The 24,247-nt window shown below is 42.2% G+C and overlaps 1 protein-coding gene across 9 annotated transcripts in view; it reads left to right on the top strand.

Annotated features, from left to right (window-relative positions):
• Positions 1 to 24,247, top strand: part of unc5a (unc-5 netrin receptor A) — a 312,108-nt gene that overhangs the window by 234,820 nt on the left and 53,041 nt on the right. For 7 of the 9 annotated variants that reach the window (XM_074648267.1, XM_074648265.1, XM_074648266.1 and 4 more), the window contains one exon: positions 5,404 to 5,616. In XM_074648267.1, the coding sequence (XP_074504368.1) occupies positions 5,404 to 5,616 (213 nt within the window). Of the gene's footprint in view, positions 1 to 3,359; positions 3,603 to 3,624; positions 4,408 to 5,403; positions 5,617 to 24,247 lie in introns of those variants that run through there. The other 2 variants (XM_074648274.1, XM_074648272.1) reach the window with 2 other exon arrangements.

The following is a 24,247-nucleotide window of genomic DNA, read 5'->3' as shown; positions in this document are numbered from 1 at the left end:
ATCAGCTGTGGCACTCGAGTGATGAATGTGAATATTTCTTCCTATCTGGAGACTCTTAGTCCTCACAGTGTTAATGATGTTTCTAAGAATAGGAATGTGGTTTCTGAACCACAGGTCCGACCCTGTACCGATTTAAATCAGAAAGACAAACGTGTTTCTTGCTGTTATGTACACAAATTCCGGCTCCCAGCTGCTGATCTTGTTAAACATCACTTTCAGCCATTTATTCACACACATTTGCACAAACATGCCCATTTTGCACAGACAAATATACTCTCATTCAAATGCAGCCTCTGTCATTTAAGCGCAGTTCTCAAACTGTCAGCTCTTTTACATTGACGGGAGCTTAAAATGGTCTCATAGGTTTCAAGGCAAATGCGCCTTTTCAAGACGGCGTCTCCTTGAAAGGCAAGCGAAGGTGTCGCGGGGTGTCGCGTGCTGGTGGCAAAGGTAGACGGCACAAAGTTTCTTCCCCGCTTGGACCCCCCCGCTGAGGCGTCGCTTCAAATAGATGACAGGAAAAATGAATAAATAAGAATCAACAAACCGGAATCAGCAGATGTGTAAGCTCTTGTTCAAAGGTGTAAGGCTCATTAATGGTGTTGCTGTGCACCCGTATTTACACAACTAACAGCTCTAACTTTTTTTCTTTTGTTTAACAACATCACTCAAAAAATAAAAAAAATAAAGCATTTAATCATTCAAAGTGTTGCCTGTTCTCGTAGAGATGATTTATGTCGCCGGCTTTTGATGGCAATTCTCAAAGTTGACGATGTGACCCGAGCTTCAGGAACGCATCTCCCATGGAAATCTTGTCGTCAGGGAACAGTGTAGGCAACGTGTTATTAGTATCCGAAATTAATATATGCACACAGATGTACAGCCCGCATCAATATGCATCCTTAGCAGCCAACTTTCTATTCATTTAAATAGGAGAAGATTGTAATAACGTCATGTGTGGCATGTGTGAGACTGATTTACTTATTCACCCCCCGTCCTCCTCGCAACCCCCACCTCTCCTTCTGTCCTTCAATTTTTTTCTCTTCTTAAGCCTCTCTGCATCCTTCACCACTGATGCAAACGTGATGTGATGAAGTTTGAGTTGCCATGGGTGCCATCTCTCCTACATGTTTATTTAATGCGTCTGAGCCTGTTTCTATACAAAGTGTATTTTCCCTGCCAGTGATTGATTGTTTTCCAGACCAGCTTTAATAACCAGGGATATCGTACGGCGTCTGAATTTGTTGGCGTTTGAGCGTTTCTGTGTAAACCTGCATTTTTGTTTGCATGCATAATTCTGCGTCTCGCATTGATCGAGAGGAAGACAAAGCTGTTTGCGAGCAGATATTTCCTTTTTTTTTTGCATGCTTGCGGTCTGTAGTTTGCGTACGTGCGCATACTTTTTTTTTTGCTTCTTGTGTTTGTGTGTGTGTGTGTGTGTGTGTGTGTGTGTGTATGCATACAGTATATAGGAGTGTGTGTGTTTTGCCGAGCGAGTGTGTAAGGTTGAAGGAGTGCTTGTTGAAGCATGGTTGTCTCATTGAAAAATGTATTCGGAATCCCAGACATGTGGAGGAGTAAATATTTGTCATCTGGGGACAAACATACATCAGTCAGCCGTGCTGCAGATTATATATGATGGTGGATGGAGCTTATTTTTTCTCTTTACATATCCCATTTCTGCTCCTTTCCCCGTGTTTGATCACTGCCAGAGATAATGTTGTATTGAAAGTAACCACACATGAACAACGCTCCCGTTCCCTGAACCCAGATATACATACATTATATTTAGAGTGATTACCAAATTAAGTAACTCAGTGGTATAAAAGCATTCAGAAGCACTCCGAATAAAAACATCAACCACCAAAGTGGTTGTGACAAATTTGATCTCGGCTTTGTTGTTAACGGCAGCTAAACATGAAATGGTTTAATATTCTGGATAGTGATTTTAATTGAATTAATTTCAGAGGACATTGTAAGGTGCTGATGGTGTCGTAAAACACGTGTTATAGCTGCTGTTCATCACTGTGATGTAAATTATGCCCAGTGATTGCTCAATGATGCTTTCCTTCGGGGACATGACGTTGTAAAAAAAAAAAAAAGAATTGTAATTGGCTCCAAAGGGCACACGATGTGTTGGTGCCATGAGGGAGGAACACAAAAGAGGGTTATTTTCTCTCCAGCTATGCTTTTCTCTCCTTGCTGACATCCTCATACTGCAGTGCATTCAGCAATTCTGTTCTCCAAGTAGATAATAAGGAGTGAAATTAAAAAAAGAAATGCTTATTTTACAAACGGCGATAACGCAAGTCGACAGCGTGGGGCACGCCGACACCAGCGGAGGAGAAGTGAGGATAAGTGTGAAGAATTTCATTTCAAAATAAGACAAAAAACTACTACTACTCCTGGAAATTGATAGAGTAAGTGACATTAAAGTAAAAATCATTATGAACTATTGAAGATAGACGGTAACAAAAAGCGTTTACAGAGCTGCAACACTTGTGAAGATGCAGGGGTGTGTGCGTATATAGTTACAGCGATTACAGGAATGTAACTTTTCAGATTTTTTAATATATATTTTGAGCATCTTCGAATGATAACTTCATCATCTCCTCCTCTTGTGGACGTGTTCGATCCCTGGCTCGGGTGTTGACATGGTCAGCTGGACACATGAGACATGGCGTCTGTGTGCAGTAGGAAATGTGCCCTGGACATCATGGCTCAGCACACTGACAGCTGCTGCACCCTTGTTGTGTTCCTGTGCATGTGTGTGTGAGGTTGTGTGTGTGTTTTAGGTCAGTGGAATCGTCGAGAGAGAGGGTAGCAGCCGCCGCTGATGAATATCGGATCACAACCTGATGCATTTCTTTTAAAAAAGTACAAGAATCAAAATCATCTGGATTCTTTGTAATGGCGATGTTTGATGGTTATGTAACGGTTACTGGGCCCCAGCAACACGTCCAGCATGATGATGCATCAATTAAATCATCTTCATTGGCTGAATGATCAGCATGGGAGACGTTTAGCATCCTGTGTTTGTTGTTTGCGTGCGTACTAAATGATCTGGCAATGGACTCTAATGCATTTGGCAATTAATGGCGGCTTTAGCCAATCACATTCAGCGCCATCTAATGCAGTGCCCATATAGTGCTGCTGTGTGTCTATTTGATTTGTGCATTGACCTGCAGCAAGTCTGTTAAGTGGCTGATACTCCCTGTGTGCGCGCGTGTGTGTGCGCAGTGCGTACCTTGACTTTGAAGTACATTGTGTCGTGACAATAATCTAAGCCAATTTACTACGCATCAGCCCTCCATTATGGGTTTGATATAAAGCGGTGCGTGACTAGAATGCCCTCCCATAAAATGACAATTTACTTCTCTAAAGAAATTACGTGTTTAACCTCATTAACCTAGAGTGGATGTACTAATATGGAAGACTACCCTCCACCCCTTGTGACTCACATAAACGCGCACACACACACACACACACACACACACACACACAAACATCATCAAAAGTTGAGAGTTCATGTTGAATGTGACCCTTGCAAATGAGCAGCCAGCGGTGAAGTTAACAACATCAGGAGCTCATCAGCGTCTCAGGTGGCGTTTGTTTCACTCTGTTTCAACACCGTCCGTCCTCTATGAGATGATTAACCTGGCAGGTGTGAGGCGAGTCTCGCCCACTGTTTTAGTGAGCTGTCGTCTTCTGTCTGCGGGGGGTACAGAGGGTCAGCCCGGCCGGCTAATGGCCGTGGTCACAAAGCTGGAAGCCGGCCCATTAGAAGAAGCCGCCGTCATTAGGACCAGCACACTTTCAAACAACCTGACCTACTGGTCCCACGCTGTTTATTAGCAAAGTTTTGGCTCTCCGTTAGAGCAATTATACTCCCCATTCATGATGAACTGTGGCCTTTCCCTTCAACACAACGAGACAAGAAACACACACTGGCATACATAGTAAATAATGTTGTCCTGAATAGGGAGCTGCCGTATTAATGACATTTTCTTCCCTGCAAATGTGTTGCAAAAAGAAAATGTGCTCGGGAAAAGGGGAAAGTGTCAGCGAGTGATGTATGTCGTTCATTGGACACAGAACATTTAGTTTTCATTAAGAGTTAAACATGTACACGAAACATTAATGGGGTTCAGCGGCGGCAGCAGTGGCATGCTTCACTATCTCATCCTGATAAATTAGCAACTCAGCACACAGGGGTAAAAGGAAAAATAGGAGAAGAAAGAGAGACATTAATATAATGTGTAGTGGGGGAGGAACTGACGGATAATGTCTTCATCCAAAGATTGGTGTTTATGACGCAACGTGATATTATCCCTGACCGGGGCATCTGCAAGCTGCAAGGATGAACAAAGGCTGGGCGAGGGGAGGAGAGGATGAGCGGAGAGAAAGGTCAGCACGAGTGTTGCTGTTTCATTATGAGAGATGTAGACTCCCATGCTCTCCTGCTGCAGAGGGAGTGATGGAGAAGGTTGTTAAAGCCTGGTCTGTCAGCCATATTGGATTCAGGGGCAGTAAATTAATATTACACTCCTTTTAAAGGGGTTTTATTTTGGGATTTACTGGTCTCCCCTGAGTGTCGGTGGTGTAAAGAGGTTATTTCCCTGTTTCCACTCCGTTCTGTGTCCTCTCGCACAAAGCTAATATGTTTACAGAGATGGAAACTGTGTTCATGGAGGACGGATGTGTGCGCTGTAGGCTCCATTGTGTCATTCAGCGTTTGTGTTGAGCATTTTTCAACGAGTGTAAAAGTTTGCTGTGAATCGCTGCATTGTCCCCCTGAAGGACGACTCCTGTATCTCAGCTCAGTGGAGATGTATCTTTCCTTTTCTTCCTTCCACATCTCCTATATGTCATAAGAGTCTGGAGGAATGAAACGGTCTCTCTTGTATATAGGACGTGATTTTAAGTTAACTGGCTGTCAGTCATCTTTAACCTCCCTGCCTCTTGCCCTGTCTTGCTTAATGCGGATAGAGTTAAGAGTCCTGGTTGAAGAGCCGTATAACACGGCGTGAAGTGGCCTAGTCGCTGAGACGGGATTTATGGCCGCCGGTCCATCAGCGGTGATGTTAAAGGGCTGTGATTAAGAGCTGGAGTAAAGACCTGGACTCTTCTACGTACCCCCCCCCCCTCCCCCGCAACCCCCTCCCGACCCAGCCAAGAGCACACAAGGCCAATCTCCGTCACTGCCAACTCTCCTCCATACAGTTCTGTCTGTCCATCTGTCTCTGTCTTCTTCTGCTTCTTTCATATGAATTCACCAAGGACACTGAATCTCTGCATTAGATATTTGGTGTCTGCTGCATTCTTGACAACTTGAAAACTTGAATGCGTTTTGTTATTTGGCATCCCTCTAAAATCTCTGCTTTTTTTTTCAATTCTCTGAAGGTTCGGAGCACGCCACAGCAACACTTCCTGCCGCCTTCTCGGACCTGTTACCTCACTTCCTGGTGGAGCCAGAGGACGAGTTCATCGTGAAGAACAAGCCGGTGACGCTGACGTGCCGCTCCACCCCGGCCACGCAGATCTACTTCAAGTGCAACGGCGAATGGGTTCACCAGGACGACCACTTGATCGTGCGGACTATTGACCCAGCTACAGGTAAAGTACATGCAAAACTGTCTGTTTCCCATCTCAATGATTAATTTCCTTTTAAATGTTTGCTCCCTCCGGGCTGTTTTTCAGCCGAGATGAGCAGCGTTCTCACCTGTTTTTGGATGTGTGACGTGTGCGACTCCATAGATACATTATGTAAAGTGTTTGCGTGCTGAAACCAAGGTTTGCAATTTGCCAGTGATTACTGTGCTCCATCAGGCTCTTGGCTCATCCTCCAGCCTATTTAGCCTGCCAGTCTCATAATAAGCACATTGGTTTCAGTCTCAGAAATCTTCTCGATCACCTTGGAGACCTGTTTGTTTTTCTCTCTGTTGTGCTGCAATCCCCCGCCTCCGCCATCAGTGTCATAAACATGTATGACACTGATGTGGTGTGATTCAGCAGCGATCTGCAAATTCAAACCACCCTATTCACAGCCTGACAACTGATTGGGAACGAGCAACACACACACACACGCAGGCAAATGCACACTTCTGATTTGTAGCCAAACATAACAAACACATGCATAAAAAAGATAATGGACACAACAACTGAGAACGACACAAAATGACAGACACACAGCCATCAGTGTCTCTACACATGCATACACAAAGACAAAGGGAAGGTGTTTAAAGCAGGAAAATCTGAAGGGAAATTCAAGCAGGGGTGTATCAAAACACAAGCACACTTTGCCTCTTTGTTTTTAGATAAAGAGCTCATTGTGCTAACATTTTATCCATCTGGTATTCAGGGATTTGAATTAAAATGCAGCAGCTCATCAAATGGAATAATCTACCTTTAAATATTTTATCCAAATCATCTCTAAACTAAATGCCATGTCTTTTTATTATAGGATCAGTTGTACATGTCCATTATAACACATCTATAATCATATTTTTTCATAAGTAGAGAATTTTGATGAGTATGAGCTCCCGATATTATATGTAGTATTATTATTATTATTAGATTTTTGGTTTGGTCACATTTGGTATTGTTTAATTATCTTATTTTGGTTAAATGTTATGTCTAATTGTGCTTATATTGTGTTACTGTTGTTGAGGACACTCTTGAAAACAAGATGGTGCATCTCAGGCTTATTCCGAACAAAGAATTTCCAATATAGATGTAGGCATGAATTGTAAAACGTTATGGGGTGGACTAACTCTGTCGAGAAAGAAAACGTTGCTTTGATCCGACACATTTGCAGGAGAGGATTTCTGATCAAATATTCTCCCGTGCTGAGGCTTTGATTGGTGTGCATGCTCACTACTGAACCTGCTCTTTTTCATGCCTCCGCGCTGACAACAGCCGTGACCGGAGGCATTATGTTATCAGGTTGTCCATCTGTCCGTCCCATTCATCATGAACGTGATACATCTCAGGAACACCTAGAGGGAATTCTTCAAATTTGGCACAAATGTCCACTTGGACTCAAGGATGAAGCAGCCCACAAATCAATGGGTGATGTCATGGTGACTACGTCCACTTCTTACAGTTTATGCACAAAACATGTTTTTTCCATAAATGAAAAATTCATATGACAATTTCACAGAAATGTCAAATGGGATAAAATGATGAAGTGACATTTTGACAGACATGAATGTAAATTGCAACTTGACTGGTTGGCAGAGGCATACAACTGCAATAAAAATAAAATGTAATATTATTTTTTAATTCTATGCTGTGTGAATGACTTTGAGGTGTGAGATAACTTAGTTCTCTGCGGTACGGGAGCAGTTTCCTTGTACAACAGAAGGTAGACGAGATCAAATTGTGGCTGTATTTCTATTTGTTGATTTGTTTTACCTTGTGTATTAGGCACAGTTTTGGAAGCAGGAGTCATTTTGGAATCAGGCTCTGCTAGATAAAGGCAATAAAAGAGTATAAAGAGTAAATTGTAGCTCCTGTTTTGTGAATAGAAAGTGAACACAGAAGGGACCGCTTGTGGATTTGGATCATTAAGAAGAAATTATCAGTGAGTCAACGCTGATAAAATTTGACTAATTCCCAACACTATCTTCCTCCTTGTGTTGTTTCATTAACAGTTTCTCAGTTTTTCACAGTTGTTGAGGAGAGTGATAGAGATTAAATGTGTTGCCAATATCAACAATCCTTCTATGAAAATAAAAAGGGTTTTGTCTAGTGACATTTTTAAATAACTGGTCGAAGTAGCCACAAGTTAAAAGCCTTGGCAAGTGAGCACACTGTTATATTACAGTCAGAGCATTTACGTATTCTTAAGTGGCCAGGTTACAGTCTGCTTCCTCCAGTAAGCGGATTTCTTAAACATCATGTAAACCTGAAACCTGGTATCGGTAATCAGGAACAGGGTAGGGGCTTTGGGATATCTGTAGCCTTTTTCCATACACCTGGGCTGGCTCGGCTAGACTTTGTTTGACTCAGTGAGTCAGCCCAGCACGGCAGGGATTTACATCTCCATTACAACAGGGCAACCCACTTGGAGGTGTGTGTAAGAATGGCTGTGACTAGTGGTCAAAGGAGTGGCTGTAAAACAGTGGATCTGGATTTAAACACACTTCATTTCCTGTATTCTTCACAATAAAAGTCCCCCGCTATTTTTGCTGCTTGTACTTTTGTTGTTTTTATTGAAGAATAGTCGCTAATCTATCTGGTTTCCCCAGGTAGATTTCTCCTGGAGGCCGCCAACCTCTTTCCCATGTATACATGTGACCGGCGATGAATTCTTGTTTTTAAAAAGATTCCATCTAAAGTCTGACTGAGTCTGAAATTAACAGAAAGTAACCTATAACTCTGAATAAGTGTGTTTTCACGGCTAAATATTTGCAGATTTTTTTTTTAATTCAGGAATATTCGTACTGTGAGGGAAAGTTTCTTTGCCTGTCCTCTCACTTCGCTGTCTGCTCCACGCACAACCAAAAGAAAAAGAAACTAGAATGGCACTCGGAGAGCGCAGACCTCTGCCAAGATGCCCGAGTACGATTACCCCCCCTCTCCGTTCAGCTCGTGCCATCATCCACGCGTATTTTTGTTTATGTTGAGATCAGCTGTAGCGGAGCATCGTAAAACACTTTATTCAAACTGGACAGAAACACAATAAAACTCAACTAAACCGTCGTCGTTACTCTTTCCAACAATCAACAAGTGTGCTTTGGTGGAACTCATCAACCCGCCATCAGTTACACTGTGCATGTGTTAGACCCAGAGGTGTTAATGTTCTGGCTGATTGGAATCCTTTAAAAAATTCCTGAATCCGGATCATGATCCAGATCGCAGACTTTTGGAATCCTGCTAACGGACAAACAAACCAACAAACAAACCAACGCCGGGTCTAAACATGACCTCCTTCCTAGGCCTTCAGCCTTGGCGGAGGTAATAAGAAGACGCACTAGGTCTTAGGGGTAGAGGAGCAATCTGATTACAGACCTGCTGCAGAAACGGGTTACTACGGTGCATATAAATGCATTCTCTAATTACCTGCATAACCTGGTTTCCACGAGTAGCCTATTTATTGTAGTGCATGTAAACGCACTGATTGTGTGATCTGCATGTTATTTGTGCTCGGGATGCAAAGGGGTGACATTGTGGAGTCGGCTGCCTAACTTTGATACGACGAGATGAATTGCGTTTTGTCAGTATAAAGAACACGCCGTGCCTCATAAACTGCAGAGTTTATGGGAACATCACATTACCAATGCAATGTTGCTGTGCCAACATTTAATGATGATGGACCATTTGCCATGCGGTTACGAGCCGTTATAGTCAGCATTTATTTGTCTATGAAACAAATCTGTCGTGCCGGGGTGCCTGTGGATCCCTGCAGCAGCGAGGGGCGCCGTCTTTAGAAGCGCTGTGAAGTTCCAAGGCCTCCTCGCAGCTCTCCACATCACTCTGTGGTCCCGCTGCCTTTGATGATGAATGTGTCATATGTGGCGCTGTGCAGTTATGAAGGACACGTGGTTGTCCAGAGGTATGGCAGCCGCCTCAAGGTACCTACATCGATCTCTCAAACACTTGTGCTGTTTAATGTCAGCACTGCCCTGAGGAGTTTACTGATGGCTCCCTCTAATCCCCCCTTCCTTCAAGGAACATGTGAGGCGCACACATCCAACTGCAGTAAAGCTGTGTGTGTGTGTGTGTGTGTGTGCTGTACAGGCTTGTCAGGCTGTCCTCTCACCCTGGTCGTCACAGTCACACCGGACTCTAAACTCCTACCTGTTGCCAAGCAACCAGGACTTCTGTCATACCAGAAGCTGCTCGATATCAACATCACGCCTTGAGGAAGGAGGACTGAGGAGTTTGGAGACATACTCAAGTTGACAAAAATTGATTGACAATTTATAGTGTGGCAGTGAAAAATCACCCTCTCAAAATAGCCCATTTTTCCAAAAGTAACTTTGAGAAATGTCCTACCTGACTCTTCAGTGGTCGTCACTGCCCGGGCTCTGCACTGAGCAGTGTCCATGCTCGTTTCCTCCATTAACAAAGACAGAGATGTAAATACTCCTGTATGCACCACCCATGTGACCCGCCAACAAAAAGCTCCTGAGGTGACAGCCTCAGTTTCATTGGCTGACGTGTTCAAACTGATTGGGATTCTCATCAAGGATCCTCTTTCCTTTGTTATGTAAATTCAAGTCAAGCCGTGGATAGCGTTAATGCTCTTAATTCCAACAGTACAATAATGGAAATGGCATGTAGACACATCAGAGTCAAGAGTCACTGCTGCTTTTCACATTTATTCCAACATGATAATCTTTCTTTCACTCTTTGATGGATGAGTGGCCCATCAACAATAAAGCACAAATACAGTTTGATTAGGCATAAAGAGGCAAACGTCTGATTATTTTAATGGTGTATATAATAAGCAATCTTACAGAAATGTAAACATTTTGGCTAGCTAGAGTTTATTTGTCATTAGTGAAGCATTACAGTCTTGCTCTTAGCTCCACAAGAGTTTCTGAGGATTTTCTCAACCCATACAGTTGCTTGATAACCATCAATTAAACATGTCAGGATAAAATAAGGGTATTTATTTATATTTAATCTTTTAATTAATCGGTAAAGCCTCATTAAGATTAAGAATCGAATTTCTAAGTGTCCTGGCTGAGATAGGCTGCAATAACAATGACTTACAAAATAAGACAGAATGCAAAATATGCCTCAGAATTATTCAGAAATGCGATTATAAAAATTATGCGTATTTCTTATACGACCATGTAAAATTCCTTAAATCAACCCAAGAGCTGTCAAAAACCATAAAAATAATTAAGACCAATACAAAAACAAGAACCGACACAAACACCTCGAGGTTCTGAAACACCCCAAAGAGCAGCAGCGAGAAGAGCGAGCACCCAGTTTCTGCAGCAATGATTTGAATTCACAAAGGGAGACCAAATTTAGTAATTTTAGATCTCCAGTAGCTGCAGAAGGTTTCAGGCAGATGGAGCAGAATACAGAAAAGCTCTTTTACCCACTTCAAGATGCGTACAGTATCAAAGATAAAGATGAGTCGCAGCCATGATATGGGCCAGAATAAGGTTACGTTTGACCGAGATGAAAAATAATAGTGTTACAGCTCTAAATCTGTTGAACCGAATAACAGTTCTCATTTCTATAGATAGGGATGAGCAATATGATGACATACCGTATATCAGTTTATACCTTGGTAGCTCTCCCTTTAACATCTGTCTGTGTATTAGACTCGTATTTGTAAATTATTAAAATTTTTAAGTGACAGTAATGTTTTTTTTATTGTCTGAATGATTATAACAAATGCTACATCTGATAAATTCCTGTGTTAGAAATATGAAAAGCAGTGAGAAACCGATTTGAAAGTCAAACTAGACTGTTTCCAAATGCACGCCTGATCACTTGAAGCAACCTTTCGTCTGCCGCTGTGATATCTGTTGAGGGATTCCCGCAGTCCTAATGACTTCTGTGCATGTTTTCATCACTAAAGGATATCAAATGGGAAAACAAACTGATCAAAGAAAGCGTAAGCTGTAATCAATAATCCTTCTCGGGTCGAAGTAATACCAGAAATGTGGCTTGTTTCACAGATGAACTGGTCCGGCCCAGAACGGCAGAGGCAATATTCATCAAACTCCATCCATGTTCACTTCTGACAGACTCGCACAAACGTCAAAGTAACTGGAAGGGTTTGGATTAATAACTGACCCAGGTCTGAAGTGCAGACATGTTTCCGTCAGACTGCTCAGTATTGGAGGCTCAGGAGGACGTGTGGATAACCGTCTACAGCAGACGTGACCTCCGCCCTCATCAGACAGGTCTGTTTATTGAAAGCGATTCAGTGCAGGAAAGACAAAGGAGCTGCTACTGCACAGTTACAGTTAGAGTTACAGACACCCCTTTGTATGCTGTGCACACTTTAGACCCCCCCCCCCCCCCCCCCCAACCCTCACCCATACACACACTTACACACAGGGCTCACGACACACTCACACACTTGTCTCAGAAGCTCCTTTGAACATGGAAAAAAGGAAAGAGATGTCACAATTTGTCCTTCCTCTCCTGGTATCAATGTCCGATATCGATCCATCCTCGAGTCTATCGGTTCTCATTACCTGTCCTCAGTAACTTATCTCAATTGTTATGGCTGTGACTGCTTCCAAAACCCCGGCCGGCTCTCCGTCTTCCCCAGGTCATCCTTTATAGAACGGGAGAAACGGAGACGTCTGGCGAGTCCTAATAAAGACATATCCCCTCCGAGCAAATCAACGCTGACAGTGTGTTTGCATAGATTAGGAGATTCTCCCACACTATGATTTCTCATCAGACACATGATGAGGCGAAGGGAGATTGGCATTTGAGCGGAGGATTGCCGTGTATGGGCCAGACTGATTTGATTGTGTTTGCATTTCATCTGCCAGCATTGATGGAAACGATTTTGATCCACGCGTCGCGTTGTCACCCCTGCAGCAAACCCTCTCAGGTGGAAAATACATGCATTTCACATTCCCTATTTCAATAAACCTCGGCAACTGCCTTATAAAGATGCGGGGAGATTATATTTTCTTTGTTGATTGAACCGGATGTCGACAAGGCTTCTACAATGAAAGCAGAGGATGATGGAGAAAATAATCATACGCTACACATTTGCCTTGTAGTTTGTGAAAGTGAATTTTTCAGGGTTTACAGTGGAATCATAAAACCCAATAGTTATAAACTCTTTAATATTGTTTTCTTTTTATAACTCCACATATCATTTCAAAACACTATAAGGGAATATAACCCCTTCCTATAACCTCCAGATTTATCAGCACCCGCTCCTGTCCTCTGTCAATCCTTTTGAGGTCTAAATACCGCGTATGACGTAGTCGGTAAATCTTTTAAAACCGTCTCACTTTCCGAATAGAACTAATAATGTGTTGTGGCACCACGGGGCTAACCCCTGCGTCTGATTCATTTGTATAAAATATGTATTTTCTGATTGACTAGATCCTGGATTGTAATGTGATGACGTATTGGGCGAGATAAGCTATAAGCTTAGATGAAATCATCTGTAACTTTTATTTTAATACCTCAATACTGATCCGTGGTATTATAGCAGCCAATCAGCTCTCTGACTCCAACTTCCACCCACTCTCCTCCCTCTGTCCTTGTGTTACATTATTTTTTTCTTCACTCTTTCTCATTCTTGCATAGGTCAACAACACGGATGAAGATAAATACCTTTACAGGAGAAGGTCCTTTTCACCTGAATGGCATTTAGTAAAACGTTAAAGCATCTCACGGTCACTCTGCTGTTGTCATATTTGCAGTGAATTCAGGACAGAGTCTCTCTAATAGCGCTGGGGCCTCACAACAGTGATTAAACATGATCTTTAATGGAATATTGAAGAACGGCCCCGCTGCAATTTAAGCAGAACCTGATAGGCCTGTAAGCCAGGATCTAATGAACAGAAGGAAATAAGAGAATCAGGGGGGAAGAGGACAATATAGTCCTAAATGAACAAAATGGCCTTGTACCACCTGCTAAGCATCGATCAGTAGCCAAGGGGACTAATTGATAATGCATTATTAGCTGCTTCCCCATAATGGGACTTGTATTTCATCCTGTCCTTGATGGCGGGACGGAGGGGGGAAGGATTTGGCGATGAAGCACCGAAAAACAGATGGCAAGGTGAATTGTTCCCGTGACACATCTGCCAACGTGTTCTATTAGGCTTCTCAGGCAGGTCAGCACAGTGTCTGCATCCGTGTGTGTGTGTGTGTGTGTTTGTGTGTGTGGAGGCAGGCCCTTCTCAAAGCAAAGCAACACTCCTCCGAGTGGGAAGGGAGTCAAAGTGGATTTAATTGAAGCCTGTGTTTGTGTGGCCTTGAGACAACTGCAAGTGTGTTTGGAGCAGCGGGAGTAAAACAAGGCAGGCAGAATTAAAAACGAACCAGCTGTGCCGATTGATCTCACCGATAGACTCGTACAAAGGGCCAACTTTGTAAGTTTTAGTTTTATTTTGAAATTTGGAGAAGGTACGGTCTGTTCCTTTGAAGTTGGTCTTGACATGCAGGAATAATGAATTTCAAAATTAACTGCAATTAGTGGAACAAAAGTAAAAAAAAAAAAAAAAGAAGAAGATAATTACCATTTGTCAAACAACAACGCTGGCGTTCCAATCTCCCACGCGCACAGCCTTTGTCCTCCCAGCAAAACATATCCCGCGTCAGCCCCGCACTTTGCTTTCTCTAAAGTAATTTCACTTTGTCAGTCTCTCAAAAGCTGTGCCCTTGCTGCAAGTTGGAATGCATTCAGCGCTCTTAGTGGTTCTTTCTTTCACAACAGTCCAAGTTATTTATTTACCCCCGCTTGGTAAAGACAGACATGTTATCAATACATTCTTTCAAGCCTGCATTTGTAGTTTTCTGTGTGTGCAGTGCATGGGATGACATGTGCAGCAAAATACATTTAAAAGTCTGTGTGATGACGTTGAATTCATTTTTTTAAATAAGAAAAGATGGCTGGTTCTTTTTCTGCTACAAGGTGCATAATATTTCAGCTTTGCAGTAGGAATGATAACAATTTGTAAATGCTCAAGTAAAATGCATTTTCAACTTCATTTCCAGAGGCACACAGTAGTCAGTGTATCTTTTGTGGAAAGCGTCTTGGTCCTTGGAGCTACATGGAAATATTTGCTTGGAGCTGTCTAACCGTAGTTTTTAAGCTTTCTGTGCCCTAACCGAGACATCTGAATAAAATGTGTCTGCAATGAAATGCAGCACATGCATTACCCAAGCCACTTGTGCTGCCCCTGTGCTGAGCAAATAGAGGCCAAAGTTGCGAATTTGCTCAAAATCCACAATATGCCTCAAAATGTGCCGTTTTAACACGGTTTGGATTCAGAATGGAGCCGGTAAACTTCCTCCCCGCCTTGCTATTTTGATTATAAAGCAATGAACTTTGATATTTTTCTCATTTTACATTTTTAACTGTAATGTAATTTTATCTTTTACCTCCGCATCCCTTGGCGATGAAAGACAAGAGTGTTATGCTGACAGAGAGAGACAGAGTGGGAGTTTGTGGTGTCAATCAACACCTGTTCTGCTCAAATTCGTTTAAAAATAGTGGAGCTGGGAGGTGTACTGAGGGAGCTGACAGCTAAATAGTCCATGGAGGTTTTTGATAGGCAGAGGAACTCAGTTGCTGACAGTTAATGCTTTGTGTGTTTGGCCCCAAGGAGACTTTCACTATAGGTATTTTACACACTCCTCGAACAAACAGCAACTCACCGTTCTCCTTTTAAACCAGGAGCTGCAGGGTGTCCTGTGTATGGGATAGTGGTGGCATTGTGAAAAGACTGTTTTATGCTGTGAGGGAAGAAGAATGGCTTCAATGTCCTCAGGAAGTGCTGTGTAAAATATCACATGGAACATTTTCTCTGGAAGCATCACAAATAACAGGTGGGATGCTGCTTTTATAACCAAAAGCATCTAAACCTGTATAGTCTATATTGTATTATAATTTATACTTTCAATTTTCTGCACAGTCTCAAGTAAGCATATATTTGATGGACTGCGTATTTGAAGCCTGCTGGACTGTTGGGTCAGGTGGGTGACAGAGTGAAAAGCAAGCAGGCAAATGTGTCCTGCCTCATGTTTCAGGGAATATAAACCCTCAGCAGGTTCCTGCCCACATATAACACTTCTGAAGTCCTTATCGTGCGGTCACCGCGTCGACCACAAAACCGCACAAAAAAGAAAATGCAGAGGCGACGCCGCACGTGATTGAGGAAACCTTTTCATCGGAGCGAGTGTTCAATGAGGCGTGCTGACAACAAGAGCAGCGGTCCTGGTCTGGGAGCCATCAGGAAGCAATCTTGATGGTTTTATGCGATTCAAGTTAATAATTCATTCATTCGCGTTGTCTCAGACCGAGAGTTTGTTTTCTGAAGATGTTTGTTATTTTTTCTTTCTTCCGTCTTTCAAGAGATCTCAAAGCAACATGTATTTTAAGGGCTGTCAAAGGGCTGAGATTTACTTTTCCGTATTCAATCACAGGACAATTCAAAGTAGATATTTGAAAATGGAATAAGAAGCTGTGTTTAGGAAACAAGTATTGGCATGTTGTTGGTGTCAACGGAGTCGTTTCCTTCTGTTATAGTCACCTCCCCTGCAAGTGTTAGAAATTTAATGGAGTCACTTTGAGGAAAGCTGCCAAATATTCAGTGATTACAGCTTCTCAAATGTGATGATTTTCTGCTTTTCTTTGTCTTATTTTATTTATTCATGGTGTATTTGATAAAGACAGATACATAGACAAACTGAAAACAGCTACACGCTGCATGTATAATAGTGTTTATAGCGGATGCTAGTTTGCAACACTCGTCCCTAGTCATGCTTATGGTAGTATACTGTTTATCTCTAAGTTTTGGTTGGACAAAGCAATGGAAATGTGTCACCTTGGGCTCTAGAGCATATTTCACAATTTTCTGACATTTTATAAGCTTAATCATGAATCCCTTAATCAACAAAAGAACCATCGGCTTAATCAGAAATGGAAAATGGGAATTAATTGCAGTCTTTGCAAATCTTTTGAACATCATTTCTATTGTCTTCATGGTTTTTAAATCATCTTTTTCTCCTTTTAAGCAAAGTGTATAATCTCGGCTGCATCTGTGCACGTTATCCCGACACCACCTCCAAACATCTGGTACCTCTGATATCAAACCAAGCTCACGGGTCCCCTCTATACTTTCAGGATATTTATAAAGTCCACAATGCTCCGTCTTGCATCTACTGTATTAATAATTAATACAGTCACATTTGAACAAAGAAATTAATATTTAAAAGCTCAGTCCGTGTACGGTCTGCAGTGCTTCAACCCCTCATGCGTCGCATTATAGTTGATTCAGGATTTGACAACATGGGCCACACTGGAATGAGAACCATGTGGACTCAACACCATAAAGCCACTGGGGCATGTGGGGGATTTAAACAGATTACAGATTAAGGCTGTGAACATTTTATTCTTTTAAGATCTAACCATTCTTCCATTTCTTACACAACAAAACATAAAGTAAAACATTTTCTTTGATATTCTTTTGCCTTCCTCTTTTCTTCTGCTTGATTCCCAGACGGGGAAAACATACCTATTTTCGAGGCTATATTGTGAAACATTTTTATCATAAAATACTGCTTTATTTTCACCGTTCTGTGAGGCTACCTAGTGCGTCCCATTTCAGCTGCTGTTCCGATTATGTGTCACGGTGCGAGGGTGGTAGGTAAGACTTGAGGGTATAACTTTATCCTACACATCTTCAAGGAAGATTGATTCTGAGACACACAACAGTTCTGTATCTACATCACAGCAAAATGTTGACACTGACTATCTGGAGGTTTCTCATGCTGCTTAAAGTTGGTGGTTTTCATGACGTGGGATTACATATTTGTCCACATATCATAATTCCTTAACGAGGCAAAGCAGTTTGGCTTTGACTTTTCCTTTTCAACCTTTGTTATAGGCCTTTTTTGTTATTACTTGTAAAGCACCGCAACGGTTAAAGGGTAACTTAGGTATTTTTCAACCTGGACCCTATTTTCCTGTTTTTGCGTCTAAGTAAAACAAGAATTTTTAGTCGACTAACACTGGAACGATTTTGATGACAAATCAATTTGTTGATTTAATCGACAGATACACAAAAATCTCACAAAAGCACCGCTTCAAATCTTGTGTTTACCAGAGATGCGCTCATTAGTTTCTTGGAAATAAGTCATTCAGCATAAAAACTTATCGACTAAAGAAATCTTACCAAAACGACGAGTAGTCAACCTATCGACTAAGAGGGGGCAGCCCTACTTTTACTGGATGTAAATGACGGTGCCAGCTTGCCCCATTAGCACAATATTGCAGCCTGTGTGCGGCTGCCGTCTACAGCGCTCTCCCTCAATACTGGACCAATTTCAGAAATTGTTGTCCCCATCAATCAGTTAGACACATAAAGCATGGGAAAATAGGGTCCATGTTGAAAAATAAAGAAGTTACCCTTTAAGTGCTACATTATATGATTTTCTAGCAAAACAGAACTTGAGTTTGAAGTGTAACTGAAAGGTACTTTTATTATAAATTAATTAATATTCTCAGATTCTGCAGAAATCTAAATATGATCACTTGTTTACCAGATGACTTCTCACCTGACAGAAGGTGTTTAGAATGACTCCAAATTTAAATACGTGATGAATCACAGTTACAAATAGAAAGAGAAATAATTAGTGCTTATCAAAACAGACATGTAGTACGAGTTAGAGTATGAGTCATTATCCACAAATAGTGAATGTTATTATAAGAACAAATGTGAATTTCAGTACTTCAAAAATGTAGAGTTGACTTTCGTAGCCTTTGTGTTCCCCCAGGCTGTTTACTGAATGCTGTTTGTTGTTGTGCTGAATATTTACATTCGCCCACACACCTTCATTGGATTACCAAAAACCTCTGCCTTCGAACTCGGACAACACTGCCGGCCAAAGGCCCAGGAGGGACCGACCGATCGGGAGGAGGAAGGGGGGGAAACCCTAATGCAATTTGTATGGCACAGAGCACTCGGCAACCAGATGGGAGCCAGGCTGACTTACCTGAAGCAGTTTTCCTTATTTACTTCGGCGCCCAAGGCCATGTCAGACAAGGGGGAGAGAAACATGTTAGCCCGGGCAAATTATCAGGGCTTTCATGTGGGTAACGTTCTATCAGATCCTCCCACTCTGCAGAGTGTAATGGAAGCAGAAGCAAAGTGCTCAAGGCCTTCACCTCCGAACTTGTTCTCATTCGAGGTAGGACAAGGTGTGTGTGGGAGATAAAGGAGCAGGTCCCAGTCACTCCCAGCCTGAAGACTGTGGCATATAGAACATCCTGCTCTTGCCAATCATCAGGGTCAGGGTATTGGATGGAGAGTAATTACAACAAGGGCACTTTGGTAAGGGCACTGTGGTAAATCATAGCACTGCCTCTGCGTGTGTGTATCTGTGCTATTAAGGAAAGGTTAGGCAAACTAATTATGGAGGGACAGTGTAAATAGAAAAATCCATTACTTTGAATTAATGTCCATTTGATGTAATCAGTTGTGGCTTTTCTATGGTGGATCGCGACCAGATTGGAATGTGTAAAACACGCGAGTGGAAACCTGATTCTAACGTCTTGTCATGTGATGCCTCCGCTCGGTGACACAGAAAAGCTATTCTGAAGTTTTATGCATCAATTAATTATCACGTTCCCAACCTGCGAACACCTGTGCAACTAAAAACATTTATGTACACCGCACGGTGTATTGTTGTGTGATATCCTGTGTGCGCTTGGCGTGGTGTTGTGTTAGTGACAAATATGGCAGTGACATTTCTTGCCGAGTGAAGATCTCACACTCTCTTGGGGCATGCAAAGTGTGTACATCATTATTTGTTATTAGTTACTACTAAGCTCAAATGATTTCCACTCAAAATCTTAAACCCCTCACATATAGCTGTGCACATCTGAGATCTGAAGCCATCTCTAGCACTTGGTGGAAGTGTGTTAGGCCCCCCACCGAATTCCCAGGGTGCACTTTGGCAGAACTAAACCTTTTCAGGTGGCCTCCCTCTGTTAACTGCAGAAAAATCACTCTTGGCATCTCTCAATCTCTTGTTTTAAGGTTGAGGTTTCATCGGTTAGCATTTATATTTTTTATTTTATTCAGTTTCATGCCCTCAAAAAAGTGTGACTTTAGTTTCTTTTTCTGTTTTTTTTAAACAGGCTCTTTACAATAACAGTTGTGGGTATCAACTACTTAACTCTGACCGCGGTGCAAATTCTGCCAAAAGTATGTGTCCAGATTGAAGTGTGAACAGAGCCCAGGAACAGCTTGTGGAAAACCACAAGAAGAGAATCCGTTATCCAAAAAGCTGTTTTGCTGTTGCACCGTCTGACCTAGTTCTGAAATCCAAGGCCCTTTCTGTGTGGAGTTTGCATGTTCTCCCCGTGTTCACATGGTTTTCCTCCGGGTTCTCCGGTTTCCTCCCACCACCAAAACATGTATCTCCCCCCAGGTGCTGTGAATGGGGAAGTTGCGTCAGGAAAGGCATCCGGCATAAAACCTATGCCAAATCAAATATGTGGCTCATAAAATCAGATCTCAGATGAGCCACTGTGGTGACCCCTAATGGGAGCAGACGAAAGACGAACAAATAAACTCTTTTTTAAATTTAATTATTACATCTTTAAAAAATATTCCATGATTATGTTATATGTAAAAACACATAATATATTAAACAGTGTCCCTGTAGTCTGAATAAAAATGTTTTTTACCTTTTGGTAGGGCTTGTTAATTAAATTAAAAGAAATACTTTTCTCTGGGTGGGGGTTAAGGAGACCTGCACTTCCAGTCACTTAGTAACCGAGGCAGAAATTCAAAACAGGCATGTTAGTCAATGACTTTCATTAGTGTTTCTTTAGTCCGGCACCAATTACTCTTCTCACCCTGCTATCTAAGGCCTTATCTTTGTGCCTCATTCCTGAGCGAGCAATGTGAGATTTGGAGCCCAGAAAAATATCATTTGCAAGCACATAAATAATATTTTGAGAGAAATGAGAAATGATACGCAAGCAAAATAAAATATTTGATTTGAGCAACCAAAAAATACTCTGTGCTCAATAACCGAATTTGCATGCTTGCTATTATCCATATTAACGTGCAATAATAACTGACTCTAACTAGAATAAAACGCATTTTCAGTCAGTATTTATTTGTTATTGACTTATTATTGGCATATGACGCTGTGGTGTAGGCTATTGTTGCCGTTTTCACCATTTTTTCATCATTCCGTCATGTCCGCTGACTGGAAATCTAAGATCGCACTCTTTCGTCTTCTTATGGAAGCGTTGTGATTGGAAATGAAACAGCCAATCAGAATTTACCTTCTTCAGTTCTCAGATTGGTTGATTTTGTGGCACATTAACGCTGCGTTAACGTAACGCTGTGCCAGGTTGAGCGAGCGTGCCAGCAAAGTTGAGCGCTGAGCACTCACAGAGTGGAGAGGTTGAGAGAGAGACGATGTGAGCTAGTGTGCAGCAGTCTACCAGCGCAAAATATTTTTTTTACTTGTGTTATCATTTCACTTCAAAATATAATATGTGGTTGCAAAATATATTTTTTCTGTGCTCCAAATCCTCCCATTGCTCGCTCAGAACCACAACACAACGCCATAGCCATGGCGACTCCACCTGCGTCTCCTTGGAGTGGCATTGGACTGAACCTAGCCGGATTGATTGGAGCACTACCTGCTCGCCTGTTTGTCAGCCATGAATAATCTGTAACGACATTCAGAGCATCAGCAGGGGCCTTGCAGCGTGCATTCATTGTGGAAAATGGACAGCTCAATCAAAAGAAGCTCTTGAAAAGCTGGCCATAACCGGAGGCAGAGCCTTGACCCAGAACGCTGTCCCACTGACTTGAGTCGCAACCTCGCCAACATCCCTGAATGGGAGGCCCGACTACTGTATTCCCAGTGAACTCTGGGCTTCTTTTTTCTCCTCCCACTCCTGCTCCCATCTCTCTTGCTGTTTAATAGAGCCATGCTTCACTCAGAAGGCCACGCTATCCTTGTTGGGAGACAGACGCTCATGGCGCCACCTGCCATTCTCAGCTCTCCGCGTCAGGTAACGTAGGCCACCCATCACCGCACTGCTTTACATGATAATGAAAGTCTGAAGACTTGATGATAAAGCAGTAATGCCCTTGGCTCTGTGACCTGGGGTTAGCTTTTGATTATTTACACATGGAAATACTGTTCAAGTTGTTATGTACCTGTGTTTTTTACTCTGACTTCAACTGGCTGTTGAGCTCCGAAGTTGTTTTTTGACAGCCTGGCTTGGTGTCAGCCAAGATTTCTTTTATGTATAAAAGGTAAAGTAATTGGTCTGAGGAAGAGCACATTGTGGCTTCTTTGAAAAGAAGCTCTGGACACTCTTGGTGCCGGTGATGACACTGATGCCATCCTGTACAAAGAAGAAACCACAGGAGGAAATGATACACTTAGAGCATGCTTTTGACTGGTCGCCAGGATGTGCAGTCAGTGCATTCTTAAAAGCGTTCATCTGTGATGTCTCCCCTCAGCCATTGTGAACTCTCTCCCTTGAAATGGTGCATTCCCCTGATGAAGACCCAACCCTAATCCCCCTATATCCACTGATGAATCCCAGCCACACACACAGTGGGGATGCCGCCTAATTGAATTTCCTTGGTCACAATGAACACACACTCAGGACCTGCGAGTTCCAGTCCGTGCCTTTGATAAGCAAATGACCCCGATGGAATTGAGGTCACAGCCTGCGAAAACAAGAGTGAGGCAGAGAAAAATAAAGTCCCGCACTCAGACAAGCCCAATATCGACTCACCCGGGATTGAGTCCAATGATGTTTACCCTGTGTGTTGAGCCCTGTTGGCTCAAGGGGAAATTCATCCTACTCACACACACACACACACACACAGACACACACACACACACACACACACACACACACACACACACACACAGACATAGAGATGACTGTGCTCTTATCTCTCACAGTGCGACTTATTTTTGTTACTGTAAGTGCTACTGTTCTTTATTTACTGAATGGGGTGCATGTGTAAATAATCTTGCCTTTGCCACAGATTAGAATAAAGCACAGAACAGTAAATGTTAATGCGTCCTTTGTGTGTGTGTTGTTTGTGTGCCAGTGGATCTAGTAATAGCTTTTATTGTACTCCATTGCCTGAAGAGTGTGCAACAAGCTCCATCATACAAAAGTAGGGTCAGTTAATTCATGAACTCAACCCCTCTGCATCTCTTCTTTTTATTCCTTTCGTTTCATTTGTTAAAACTCAGGAAGTCTCGAGGCAGAACAGTGTGTTTGCTTTGGTGTCTCTGAGTGCACAGCCTGGATGCTTTTACGGATGCTCCTTTTAGATACAAGACCTGCTGCATGCTCCCTGTCTGCTTTACACACCGATTGATGATTAACTGAACTGTGCAGGTGAACTGAATCACAGGACATCAAGGGAGTCTTTTCCAAATTGGGAATAGGGGGGTGCATGTTGCCTGCACTTGTTCTGCCGTTACTTCTACAGTGTCAGTCAGTTTGATTTACCCACTAAAATCTCTTTCAACATTGTCTACTGATTGTCCAGTCTTCAATTATTACTGTGCACTTAATGTTTACAAGCAGCAGTAAGGGATTTGTTTCCCCCTGGGTTTGGAGGGTATCGTAGACGTCATCTAATTGCTGGAGGTTGTTGGGACTGTATGCAGCCTGTATGCGTGCACTACTGAAAAGGGCTGAAAAGAGCGCTGCCACCTTTCATGCATGTTTTTCATGTTAAAAAAAAAAAAAAAGTGATGTAATCTGTTTTTATTCACGGTTAATCAGTGTTGTACCACTTTTTGAAGGTCTTGTCTCGGAATCGACCGCATTTATACTCTTAGTTTTGTCTCGGCCTCAGACAAAGAGGACTCTGTATTTTATTTCAAGACCTGTCAAGACCACAACTGCAGAGATATCACTAAATTGCCTGCGTATTGTCTGATTTATTTAACATCATTACTGTGGTTGCTCATGGAAAACAAAGGAAAATTCCCACACTGGAAATCCATCTCTGCAATGCCTTTTGATTATTTTATGAAGACATTTCCCATGGTACACCACACTCATATATATACACACACATGCAGTATATATGTTAATAAAAGAGGATGAATGAAGAGGAGTCTTCTTTTGTTTTCTGTGGGAATGTGGATATTTCAGATCAATTTGAGACGTGCCTATAGTTTGCATGTTGTGAATTGTAGTGTGTCATGAAGTGTGAGACTTATACTGATCTGGTCTTGGTTTTGACTGTCTCAATCCCTCAAAGTCTTGACACAAACAAATTGCCCATCAATTAATGCACAGGGGACAATGCTCTTTATTTTCCACTTAAGATGGAAACACTACATTATTTATCAAAAAGTCAGCTCTCTATCAAGGGAACTAAACATGATTTTAAGTAGGGTTAGTGCATTAATAAAACCTGTCAAAAAAGCTGGCCGAGATGAACTGAACTTGGGGGCTCATGCAAACCTACATTCACAATCACAACCATGCTCCTGACCATAGCTCGACATAAGTTTAACACCAACGTCTGTATTCTTAGGGTAGGAT

Source organism: Sebastes fasciatus, chromosome 10 (genome assembly GCF_043250625.1).
Source record: "Sebastes fasciatus isolate fSebFas1 chromosome 10, fSebFas1.pri, whole genome shotgun sequence".
In the NCBI taxonomy this organism is placed as follows: domain Eukaryota; kingdom Metazoa; phylum Chordata; class Actinopteri; order Perciformes; family Sebastidae; genus Sebastes; species Sebastes fasciatus.
This window is presented reverse-complemented; position numbering and strand designations above follow the sequence as displayed.